Source organism: Rhipicephalus sanguineus, chromosome 10, assembly GCF_013339695.2.
Source record: "Rhipicephalus sanguineus isolate Rsan-2018 chromosome 10, BIME_Rsan_1.4, whole genome shotgun sequence".
Lineage (NCBI taxonomy): Eukaryota > Metazoa > Arthropoda > Arachnida > Ixodida > Ixodidae > Rhipicephalus > Rhipicephalus sanguineus.
The window spans coordinates 40,243,656-40,256,698 of record NC_051185.1 but is presented as its reverse complement, the minus strand read 5'-3'; the positions used below and the strand labels follow the sequence as shown (position 1 = coordinate 40,256,698).

Sequence of the window (13,043 nt, the reverse complement as noted above, 5' to 3'; positions counted from 1 at the left end):
CATCCAGCGAGAGCGAGGACACTGAGCTGTACTCCGCATCGGGCGACGAGTCCTCGGAAGACGGCTTTCAACCCGTCCTGTACCGCAAGGCCAAACGACGGATCATCAACGCATCTTCAGCGTCAAGTACGGCCACCGTGAAAACAGCGCCTCAGCGATGGCCTCACTCCATCCTGTTTGTGCCGCTGAATGCTACCGACAGTCTACGTGTGCTGAACAGGCAAGCGCTCTCCTTGTATCTTGAGAACACTGTACCGAACGAGGTCAAAGATGTACGGATAAATACAAGAAGAAACATCCTGGCAATTGATGTGATGAACCCGAGCGCGCTGAGCACGCTGCAGCAAGTAACGCAGCTGGGAAACATCACAGTCAGGTCCATCATACCATCCGATGGTGCCACCGTAGCAGGAGTCATTTACGACATTGACACTGAAATCCCTAACGAAGACCTTCCTGTGCTCATAAAACCAGCGAGTGTAGACAACGTCATTGTGAACGTCGGCCGCCTTGGTAACACACGTTGTGTGAGAATAACGTTCAAAGGTGACTGTCTCCCCTCCTATGTGAAGGTTGGCCACTTTCGTCACCAGGTTCGACCATTTATCCCGAGACCTATGCAATGCTTCAACTGCCACAAGATCGGCCACGTGAAGGGCGTTTGCACGAACTCTGCAGTGTGCCCCCGATGCGCAGAACCGCACTCGGTAGACAACTGTAACGCTACCATATTGAAATGTCCTAACTGTCAAGGTGCTCACAGTGCTTCTTCCAAAGAGTGTCCGCGCATAAGGAAAGAGATATCTATTATTAAGCAAATGGTGCGAGACAGTTCAACCCACAAAGAAGCCGCTGAAAAAGTCCGGCGAAGACGACGTCGCCGTCGGAGGTCTTCACGACGGACAACGTCAACTTCAGCAAGTAAGCCGACTCATCCGGGAACACCACCAGCTGCAGTTTCTAGCCTGGCAAATGCAGATGTTAGAAACCAGAAAACGGGCAGATCTCTCTCTACCAAAGAATGGCCGCCACTTACACCTAGGCGACTTGAGGAAGAACCACAGCAGAAGCCGCCCCCATCAGGGCAAGCTGCTACAACAGAGGACTTGCAGAATACAGATCAGCAAGTGATTGCTCTTCTGCGACCCTTAACCCTTTCAGCCCTGGATTTTTTATTTTGCTCGGGGACTTCTTTTGTGCGTGTTTTCCTAATAATTAGGACCTCAGAAGACCACAAACAAAAAATTGAGCCAGTGGTGCAATTATTATTGGATCTACAGGCATGACATCAAATTAGGTCATCAGGGCTCAGCGGCTGTGTATTGAGAAAAATGGCATCTTTTTTCCTGTTATTCACTAGAGTACACAAAATGTCAGCCACGTCTCAATTTTCAGTGTGATACTCACTGAAACAGCTTCGGTACGTCGACCCGAAAATGGCGCTCACCCGCGTCAGCTGACCCGCCTCGGCGTCACCCATGACTTCGGTCAAGCTTCTTCTTCTTTGCGGCTCCCAGCTCCGCAAACATGTCACCATTTTGGTGTCAATCGCAGTGGGAGTCATTGAAAAAGTATTCCCCGAAGAATGGACAGTTTTGGTTTCATTTCCGAGGTGCTAGGGGAAATGTTGTGTGATGGTGTCAATTGACACCGCCAGGGCCGAAAGGGTTAATAAATGCCATTCGCGTGTTGTTAAACAACATGCACACAACGACCGCCAGAAATGCACTCCAAGTACTGGACGCCCTGAGTCCAGTACTGGCAGCCTTTGAGTAGATAATGGTCTCACCAGCCAGTGTCATTCAGGGAAGAGGTCCGAAAGACAGCGATTTTCCAGTGGAATGCCCGGGGACTGAGATCACGCATTGCTGATTTCCGTCGGTTCGTGTACACCAATATGTTTCCCATCATCGTCATCTGCGAGCCGAACTTACCGTACGCCATCAGACTCTCCGGATATGAATTATTTATGTCTTCTACAACTGCTGAAAACAGCAAGGTTCTGATGTTTATTCGCCGTGACCTCACCTACTTTCATCAGCCGGTGTCCCATCACGACGACAATCATATATATGTCTTACAGTGAAGAAGAGACTTACCGTCGCTGTTGTGGGCGCCTACCTATCTCCATCAAGTCGATTTGACCATAAAAGACTACAAAGCATCCTGTCATCAACTCCCCACCCGTGCGTTATCATCGGGGACTTCAATGCTCATCATACACTCTGGGGAAGTAGGAAGATCAATGCTAAAGGCAGAAATTTGGTGTCCTTCGCCTCCGACAATGAACTTTCTTGTTAAATGACGGCACTCCAACGTTTCTCCGTGGTTCAACGTATAGCAGCTGTCTTGACTTGGCGTTTGTTTCACGAAGCCTCGTCAGGCATGCTGGGTGGTTTCCGGACATAGAAACGCACGGGAGTGACCACATTCCCACATATGTCAAGATTGAAGGTTTATCCCCTTCCAAGATACGCGATAGCATTCAAAGAGTGGATTGGACAAAATTTCAATCTCGCATGGAAGAGCAATGTCAAGCGAATAGGTCACTCGACTTAGAGGAAACAATCAAGAGCACGATACACGACACTACGCGTACTCTCACGTGCTCTTCGAAATTAACAGAATTCGACATAGAGTTAGAGCGACTTCGAGCAATTCGCCGACGTGCTGAACGAAGACACCGACGTACGGGGGCAGTAGAAGACTTGCGGACCGCTCGACGTCTACAGAAGAAGATCCAGCGCCGGATAGATAAGCTTGAATCGCAACGTTGGACTGCTTTCTGTGAGTCGCTTGACCCTCGTAAACCTCTATCGCACTTGTGAAGGACGGTACGAGGTCTGCGCACAAAACCTATTCAGCGGTACCCATTCAAGGCTCTAGCCCTCTCCCAAAACAGACCATATATAGACGTGGCCGAAGAATTCTGTGCCAGATTATCTGGCCAAATAACAGCAGCAACCAGCTTACTACTCTCGAGCAGTTGTCCGCAACCACGTGATCCACGCATGGATTTGCCTTTCTCCATCCACGAACTTAAGGCAGCACTAGCTTTGTGTGTACACACGTCGGCACCAGGGCCCGACGGAATTTCTTACAGAGCCCTGCGTCATCTGGGTGAGCACGCGAGAATGTTTCTCCTAGATATGTACAACGCATCTTGGAGAGATGGCTCGCTCCCGACAAGCTGGAAGACCAGTCGCCTGGTTCCACTATTGAAGCCTGGCAAGTCACCGTTGGAGCTCTCATCCTACCGCCCGATTGCACTTGCCAGTTGCGTAGGCAAAGTTATGGAGAGGATGATCCTCGGACGCCTGGAGTGGTACTTGGAGGGCAGCAACGTCTACCCAGATGCAATGGCAGGATTTCGACGTGGTCGATCATCGATTGATAACGTCGTTGACCTGGTCACCTTCGTTCAACACGAGAAAGGCCGTAAGCGTCTCTGCGCTTCTTTGTTCCTCGACGTCAAAGGGGCGTACGACAATGTTACACACCAAGCCATCCTCACCGCTCTCGAAGAGGTAGGAATAGGTGGTCGGATGTATCGCTGGATACGTAGTTACATCTCAATGCGATCCTTTTTTGTGAGCACCGAAGACGGCCAAACCTCTCCACATTACAGCTACCGTGGCGTCCCCCAGGGCGGCGTACTCAGTCCTGTATTGTTCAATCTTACGCTGATTGCCCTCCTTGAGCACCTGCCAAGCACAGTGAAGATATCAATGTACGCGGATGATATCTGCATTTGGACGTCCGCCGTAACACGCCTGCAGTTGCGAGCGAGAATTCAAAGAGCTGCCGCTCAAACTGCCCGTTACCTCCGTAATCGAGGCTTGGAGCTTTCTTCCGAGAAATGCGCCCTCGTGGCTTTTACGCGCAAACCTATGAATCATTACGGCGTATTCATCAATGGCCAAACTATACCGTATATTCGATCGTACAAGTTTCTGGGTGTCATAATCGACAGGGATCTCTCATGGAGCCATCACGTATTGTACATAAAAAAGCGGTTGATCGGCATCTGTCATCTATTGAAGTTCTTCGCAGGCAAGACTTGGGGAATGTCACCAAGTGCTATGCTACAGCTGTACAGGGTACTTTTCCTCGGCTTCCTGCGCTACAGCTTGCCCGCGTTAACCAACGCAAGCAAAACAAGCCTACGAATACTACAAAGTGTTCAGGCCCAAGCGCTCCGAATTTGCCTAGGCTTGCCTCTTAGCGCGTCGACGGTGGCTTCTATAGCGATCGCCAGAGACCACCTCATCAAGACACATATTGACGTCGAAGCACTCAGGACACATATAAGGCATCTTGCTCGGACTCCCCGTCACCACCTAGCCTCTTTACCAGTAGACCGACCATGCACCTCTTTTTGCCGAACGGTAGCCGCATATCGCGAGTCTTTGCCAACAGGCTTCACGCCCGCAGCGAGACCTTCAGTTCCTCCGTGGTGCCTGACTCAGCCTATCATCAGCCTGGCGATACCCGGCATCCGTAAAAAGGCAGATATGTCGTCACCGGCTCTTAAACAGCTCGCTTTGCTCCTGTTATATGAGAAGTACCGAGGCTCAATGCACGTATACACCGACGGCTCCGTTATGACGAACAGCTCAACCGCAGCTGTCGTAATACCTTTGAAAGCCACGACAATCAAATTTAAGACCTCTCACCTTACGACATCGACAGCAGCAGAGCTCGCAGCGCTTCTTGCCGCATTACGTTTCATTACTGATGAACGGACACAAAAATGGACGATCTTCAGTGACTCAAAGGCGGCACTGCAATCCCTTCTGTCACCTTTACGCCGCGGCCCGCACGAGCAACTGGTATTTCAGATTGCAGAAGAGACTCACCATTTAATTGAGAAAGGCCATGAAATAACCTTTCAATGGCTTCCAAGTCACTGTGGAATTATCGGCAATGAACGGGCCGATCAAGCTGCCCGTTCAGCCCATACAGAAAGCAGTCAAGTAATAATACCGCTCTCTAGGACTGACGCTGCATGGAAGCTCCGCGTGCTTGCTCGTCAATGCACCACGTCGCAATGGAACGAGCCGCACTTCAAGCATGCGCGACTATATTCCCTGGACCCAACTCTCAGCCTTCAAATTCCTCCAGGCCTTCGGCGACGTGACGCTACCCTCCTGTGCAGGTTATGGTTGGGTGTCGCATTTACGCGCGCATACGCGTGCCGCATAGGAATGGACGACACCACATCATGTGACCACTGCGGCAGTGATGAAACAATTCAACATATTCTGTGCGACTGCCCACAGTACTCTTCACAGAGACAGTCACTTTGCAACGCGCTCGATAAGTTGGACGACCTCACTCTGTCGGAAGAAAGAATCCTGCGCCATCGACCGGACCAAACGTCACAGAAAAAGGCTGTGCAAGCGCTACTGCGCTTTCTGCGTTCAACTGGTCTCTCAGAACGGCTCTGACTGGAACGTCTTGCGTGTGTGTGCATGTGTGCGTTTTTTTTTTCGTTTTCATTTTATCTCACTCTCTCTCTGTCCTCTTTCCGACCCCTATATCCCCACCCCTGTGCAGGGTAGCAAACCGGTCACTCGCGCCAGGTTAACCTCCCTGCGTTTCCTTTTCATCTATTTCTCTCTCTCTCTTCAAGTATGCATATATGCAAGTACAAGGTGATACGAGTGTGTCTTGTATCTGAACACGCCTACGCATCAAACTTTGTCTGGTCACGAGCCTCTATCTCTTTTGGCAAAGGCGTACTACAGGAACCATTCTAAGGCCGCTTAGACTTACTGCCTTTGTTAGGCGGCCGATATCTCGCCTCAAGCACTGCACCCACTATGCACTGTCGTCAGAAAGGCGGGGTAGTCTAGACAGGAAAGCCAAACACGGCACACTCGACGAGGTGTTCTCGAGTGGACTTCCTCTTCACTTGGTATATCGCCGAGAGTTGCGTTACAGCGCGAGCGGGTAAACTAAGATGTTAGCTCATTAGAGTCAACAGCGCACCCTCTCGAGACTCGAGAACTCGCCAGAAGCGAGATAACACAATCACCCGTCGCGTAAACACAAATAAACCACGCGGCTCTGTTATCGTGTTTCCTAACACCTCCGCCACGCTCGCCATCTCGGGCCGGATAACAAAGTGAGTGCCAAAGGTTTACTCTAAGAGGATCAAGAGAGCCAAATGGCTCTTCTCAACCACACCAAGCGAGAAGCTAATGGATAGGGTGGATGGAGGGATGGATGCTATGAGCGTCCCCTTTGCAACGGTGCGATGAAATGTGCTGCACAAAGTTAAAAGTGAGTGAGCAAAAACTTTATTAAAAAATCACACCATCTCCCTCTAAAGGGGACCATGAGGCGATGCAAAGCAGTGTTTCGGCATGTAGAGCCCGCGTTTCAGAGGGGGAGTGGTGAGGGGGAATGGGGAGAGGAGTAAGGGTAAGGGAAGGGGAGAGGGGTAGTGGAGAGGGGGAGTGGAAAGGGGAGAGGGAGGGGAGAGGGGGGAGGGGAGAGGGTCTGCGCATGCGCAGTAAGGGTGGTCACGCCGCACACCACCACCGGATTGAACTCCGCTATAGTGGCTCATTCACACTGGTAATCCGACGGCCACAGCGGCCGGAATTCGCGCGCAGCCGAAATTCCACATTGTTCACACCACTTAGCAACCGCACCGCCGAAACTAGGGCGCCTAGTTATCATCGTCCCTTCGCGCGAAGGAACGCTGGCATCGACGCGCTCTGCGTTGTGTTCGCGTTTCGTTATGGCGAAGCGCATAAACAGGAGCAGGGTCATCGAACTGCTGGGCCTGCTGGAAAGCGACTTTCTGGTGATGTCTGACGAGGAGAAACATGCATTCGCCGAACAAGAAACGACGCAAGCAGTTGTGGTTGGTTCGTCCTGATTTGCAAGACGCGAGGAGCTTGGTCGAGCCGAGAAAATGCTACCCGTTTTGCGAGATCGCGATGATGTATTGCAAAGATGCTAATCGCGACAACGCTTCGCAGTTGTCGAGAGCTACAGGATGATTACAAAGACTTCGCTGTTGCTGCGGGCTTCGACGACTGCGATATCACAAGCGCGCCGCCATTTTTCGAATGTTCGACTCGCGTTCCGATTGGTTCGCGGTGAAGGAATCCGGCGGCAGCTGCCGCAAAAATCGGTCCAGGACCGATCGGCGCGGAAGGGGCTTTTCCGGCGGATCTCGCTGCCGCCGAAGCGGATTCCGCGCGCTCTCGCCGCCGAATGTCTCAGTGTGAACGCGCCTTAAGATGCTTCACATCTAAAACATGTCCGGCGTCATTGAGTGGGGTGGGGTGGGGCTACAAGCACCCCGGCCTAGGTGACGGCATCGAGTCTTTGGGCCCGGGCGGCTTCAAGGGCGTGCCGGACGACCCACAGTTGATCGGTGAGGTCGCGGCTGAGCATCGCGCCTCGCGGTTCGAGACTGCCATGTATACCCGGTTCGTAGGGGACTGCTGCTCGCTACCGGTACACACCTACAGCATAAAAATTTTTTGAGACTGCCTTGTCCACCTGAATTAAATTTTTCGCCCTGTAGAAAGAGAACTTATAAATTCGTAGCATAACCTTCCGTTATTTACGGTAGAGTAACCTTGTTTTTTTGTGTGTTATTTGTGCTCATTTCCCTTATGTTGCCTCGTAGCGAATCCCCATCGGGTCGAGTGGCCTTAGCTTCGCTTCGCTTTTCTGCATGTCGTTGCAGAACTAAAACCGCTCGTTCATCACGCGCCATTTAGTTTTGTCCTTTCTCCCTGCTTTTCCACCACCAATCCTCGAACCGTGTTTTACTTATCTCTATCGTGTACATATTTGCCTTTAAGCAGAGCCCTTGACTAGGAGCGCCACGCACTACCCATTTTCACTCCGCTCTTGAATAAGTTTATCCATCCATCCATCCATACAAGGCTAGGGGAGTTCGGATAGGGCGATTTAGAAGCACTTCTAGATGGGCTAGTTGGTAGTCCATCTCGGTAAGTTGCCTTCACAGCACGACAGAACACAAGCAAACGTGCACACGCAGAGACCTCGAGAAAGACTGCGTGAAAATACTCGCGAAGATGACACGGAAGAGAGAATGAGGTGGTTCACGCACAAGGTTATACCGTATTCCGGAGGCCACAAGGAAACGCTTAGGGGAGCTTAATTAAATAACAATTTCTAGTAACTTAATAAGCAGCAGGCGGGATGTGCCTCCTCCAAACAAATACGTATCAAACCCCGGCAACGTATAACCGTTATCATTCAGAACAGTATTCGGACAAATTTAAATTTTGTTAGAAAAAGGCGGATCTATAGATGACATTATTTGAGCACAGGCGCCCCGACGGGGCCGAAAAGTTCAGAATGGGAGGCAGTGGGAGATCATGCTGCTCATGACGGCCCCTGATGACCAATTCATGGCCGTCCAGCAGGCCGAGGATGTCGCCAGAGCCCAGGGGCTCCTGGCCGCCACCTATAGAAAAGGTTGCCTCCCTCCCCCCCCCCCCCCCCCAATCTGCCGGCTACCAAAATAAAAGTTATTTCTCTCTCTCTCTCTCTCCGGTTTTACGCGCCACAAGCACGTTATGATTATGAAGCACGCTGTGATGGGGGGCCTCCGAACTAATTGCGACCACCTTTGGTTCGTTAACGTGCGCGGAAATCTTGGTACACGGGTGCTCTTCCATTTAGGTCCCATCGAAATGCAGCGACCGTGATCTGGGAATCGAACCCGCGTCCTCGAGCATAGCAGCGCAACACGACCACGGCTGGTATAGCTTAATTAATGAACTAAAATTGTATTAAACAGCTGTCACTGGCGTTCATGTGCTTATGATGGCACTAGGTGTCGTTAACAACTCTACGGTATTCGATGACGACATATTCATGAACGATTATAGGTCAGCGCACGCGTTGTCGAAATCAGTGACGTCACAGCGAACGGGCGCTGGTACTTTAGAACAGCTATTGGAGCATGGTCGATATCACTGCAGAGTCATAATAATAATAGTTGTTGGGGTTTAACGTCGCAAAACCGAGATATGATTATGAGGGACGCCGTAATGGAGGGCTCCGGAAATTTGACCACCTGGGGTTCTTTAGCGTGCCCCTAAATCTAACTACACGGGCCTCAAGCATTTTCGCCTTCATCGAAAACGCGGCCGCCGCGGCCGGGATTCGAGCCGGCGACCTTCGGGTCAGCAGTCGAGCACCGTAACCACTAGACCATCGCGGCGGAATATCACTGCGGAGTCCTCCACTACATAGAGCGTGCTTAAAAGCTACATGCGTTGCTGTCGAACGATAATGTTCATACATTTCCTTCTGCATACAGAGCGAAGCGCTGCACTCGAAGCGCACGTCTATCTTTCACTTGCGACTCGACTCCCGATTAAATGCAGGTCAGTCGTTCAACAACACAGCTCTTCGAGACAGCGCCGTCGCAAGTTTCGCTAAAAAGAAAAACGAAGGAAAAAGAGAGAACTGGCAGAGCTGAAAACACGCCCGGAAAGCGAAGTGTGCAAATACGTTTCAGCAGAAGAGCTGCTATCTTATACTCCTTCGCCGCAGCGCTGCGGTCTACGTGTGCAGATCACGAAGGCGATAGCGAGCAACGTGTCAGCGTCCCTTTCTTACCGACGTAGGTGGGTGGGACCAGGTATCCCTGTATCGACACACACCCAAGAAGACCCGCTGAAACCGCGTCGTTAAGCTTGCACTGTGCGATACATGAGATGGGTGACGGCACTGACGAACATCTGGACCGGAAAGCAAACCTTTGACGAGGTCTATATAAATTTCACGAACAACACAAAGCGTCGTCTTGTTGTCTACAATCGAATAAACCCGTTACACATTGTGGCACGGGCTGGGGCAATTTACTTTCAAGGGAAAATGCCATGTTGGCGGTCCCATCCGCGATACTGCCGCAAGACCATAGGGCCTCGTAAGGTCTAGCAACGTATCGCCATAAACCCACGCGACCGTGTCCAAGGGATGACGTCACAGATCGCCAAAATATGTGACGTCATTATGATGTGGCATGACGTCACATGGTGACGCCATCACCCGACATAGTGACTTTGTCGAAGGTGGGCGGATCGTGGAGGCAGTGCAAAACGACGCTAGGAGCAGAACGCTTTCGTGGGGTGGGGGGAAGAATCGATACAGCTCAGTGAGAAGGAAAAGACGAAGGAGTCGTCTTAGACGAACGCATAGGGGGCCGTGTGAATTTCTTTTTCTTGTTTTACTCCCCACCACAATATATGTCTACGTATAGCCACGGCTTTTGCACACCATAACTGCAGAATACCTTACGGGTGCTCTTAAGCGCCGCCATCTTGGGTCGTTAACTTCGCCCTCTTGTATCCGTCGCAACTAATTCAACAGCTACTATATACGTATACTAGCTAGCACGAGAAAGACTGTGCGAACGCATTTCTTTGTGCATTCCATCCCCCTTCCCACCCCCTCTCTCTCTCTTTTCCAATGTCACGTGCGCGTCTCCGATAGACAACGCATTAGGTTGCGACCAGTGTTCCTGGTATAGTAATACAACTCCGGGTGCCATGTTGTGAGAGAAGACGAATGCGAACACGCGTCCGGCCTCACACCATGAGAAAGCCGCACGAAACCGCATTAGACCGGACGCAACATTAGACCGCGGTTCCCGTCATGCTGCGCGAGAACACGAGGCTCCGTGTACGCCTCATAACGCGTACAAAAGAAGAAGTACAAAAGCATACGAGACACAAAAACGCGCCCCAGCTAGATGCCAGAGAGCAGCGCGGCGCGCGACATACAGAAGACGTACACGGTCACGTGTCATCGTACCAGGCGTCGACGAAGACGTCTGGCTGGAACAGAGAGAGATATGCAGACAGCTTGCCGCCCTGAAAACTCGACGACGAGCTGCGCAACAATGTCGCGCGGTCTTTCTCACCGGAATCATCTTTAATCTCCGCTGGTTCCCGGGAAGCGGCGGTCTCGAATTCTTCCGAGATGGTAGCCACGGCCATGACCCGGTCGATGTCGACGTCAGAGCGAGGATCCAGGCTTGGTACGCAGCTGCGATCAAGCTACACGGGCGCGGCGGGAAGTCTTTCCAAGGAATGACTGTCGTATGTCCAGGAACGCCCACAAGAAACGTCAAACTAGGCGTTCCTGTTACAGAGCGTGGTCAATTCACTTTTCAGAGTTCAGAGACTGATTTCTGCCTTCCAGCTGTGCTCTTGGCGAAACACTGTAGTTGCTAGACGAAGGTAAACAACAATTTACTTCCTGCTAGAGTTCAGAAGCAAGCACGTGTCGCTGTCGACGTCATAGCAGGGATCCAGGCAGTGTACACGGCTGCGATCAAACTACTGCAGGCGCCCGGCAGCCGTTCCAAGGAATAACTGTTATCTGTCCAGGAATGCCCACACGCAAAGTCAAGCTATAGGCGATGCTGTTATTTACAGCATGGTCAATTCACCTTGCAGAGAACAGAGACGAATTCCTGGCTTCCAACTGAGCTCTTGGCAAAGCACTGTATTGCTGCTAGGCGACGGTGTAAAAAAACATTTTCCATCCTCCTAGTTCAGAAGTCAGCACGTGTTGATATGGCCGGAAGCACAGGCAGGCACACTGCAGCGTATGCATTTACATTTTTATTTTCAAGGGAGCACCGGCAAGCGAGCTTTTGTATGTTCCGGGACTGTCATGGCCACCACATAACATCAGTTATATTTATACACGTGCGCGCACTGTTTTCACCGGGTCACGTGGGCGAATGGATGTATGTGCCGCGCATGCGTGCCGACTATGCGCTTGTATGCAGTTTTTTTTTTATTTCTGTTTTAACATGGCTACGCAACGCAAGCAACTGCTACACAGTGAAGAGCTGGGGGAGTTGAAATCCTTGGCACAGCAACAACGCGACGGAATTCGCCTACCTGCGCTGTTCGCTATTGTTTCAACATGTGTTATGTGCAGAGAGAGAAAGCTGAATAAAAGGTAAGAAATGTGCTTGTAAAGTCAGGAGATCGAATACTGGTATGCGCAGCATTCTTTCAAGTTGCATCCCTTAAAGTTGCATCCTTCTTTTAGTCGCGTCAAAACACCCGCCGTATAGGGCCGGGAGCACTTAAACTCTATCACGAACATGTAAACGAAGACGACGGATAAGACGATGTCGAGAATGTGCATTGTTGCTATATGCATATGCGCCGCGTCTACTATCTGGGTGGAATGTGAAGTATGTATACGAGCGGCTCAAGTGCGTATAAAAGAAATCAAAGAAGTGATGAGTTCGTGGATTCCTTGGGGCTTTGACTTTATTTTCTGCGATAGCCGCTGGTTCTAGCATTGTACAGCACTACATGTGTTGTCGAGAACAACAATTTCTTTGAGATGCGCACGCTATCGCGTTCGTCCGATATGCAGCATTGCCTGCTTTGGTCTTCAAAATGCGTTGCCCAAAACTCTTTCTTTTCTTATTTAGACCACGTGTCGTTCCTTAACCTGCATTCCGGGCACAATGTAGAAGCGTTTTTTTTATTTGTTTTTGTGGATCACGAGGCCACGGCTATTCAGACGGTGGCAGGTAGGACCATAACTTGAACTTGTCCGCAGACCGTATACAGACGTCTAATGATTGTAAAAAAGTGTTCAAAAACGAGTTCATTACGTGTTCAAAAAAGTGTTCATTACGTGGACACTTTCGATCGAGATCGAACCAGATCGGTCGCAATTGTTTAATCACCATTGGCTTCCTGCACATAAGCTTGTCTATAATGCTCAAAGATTTCGAATCGTCTTCGGTTTGAGCGCTCTGTGAGAGTATGCGTGTGACCGGTGTATAAAATACCTGAGAGACGATCTAAGCTAACAAGCCGTTGGACTGCAGAGCGTATAGATGTGCTACTGCGTGGGGTCTGGTGCTGTAACGCTGAGCTTGTGCTATCCACGCTTGAACTGGGGAGTGTGTCAGGCGTGGTTGCCGACGATAGCGAGCGAAGGCCTTCCGAGGCCAATGACATTTATCAGGCAGGGTGGAGACCGCTGCGGTGGCG

The 13,043-nt window shown here is 50.8% G+C and overlaps 1 protein-coding gene across 1 annotated transcript in view; it reads right to left on the bottom strand.

Annotated features, from left to right (window-relative positions):
* The window catches only part of LOC119371728 (sodium-dependent proline transporter-like), a 52,772-nt gene extending 41,670 nt beyond the window's left edge, over window positions 1–11,102 (bottom strand). Inside the window, 1 exon segment of the mRNA XM_037642181.2 lies at window positions 10,934–11,102. Within this exon segment, the coding sequence (XP_037498109.1) occupies window positions 10,934–11,009 (76 nt within the window). The 5' untranslated portion in view covers window positions 11,010–11,102.
* Between the last annotated feature and the right edge of the window lie 1,941 nt (window positions 11,103–13,043).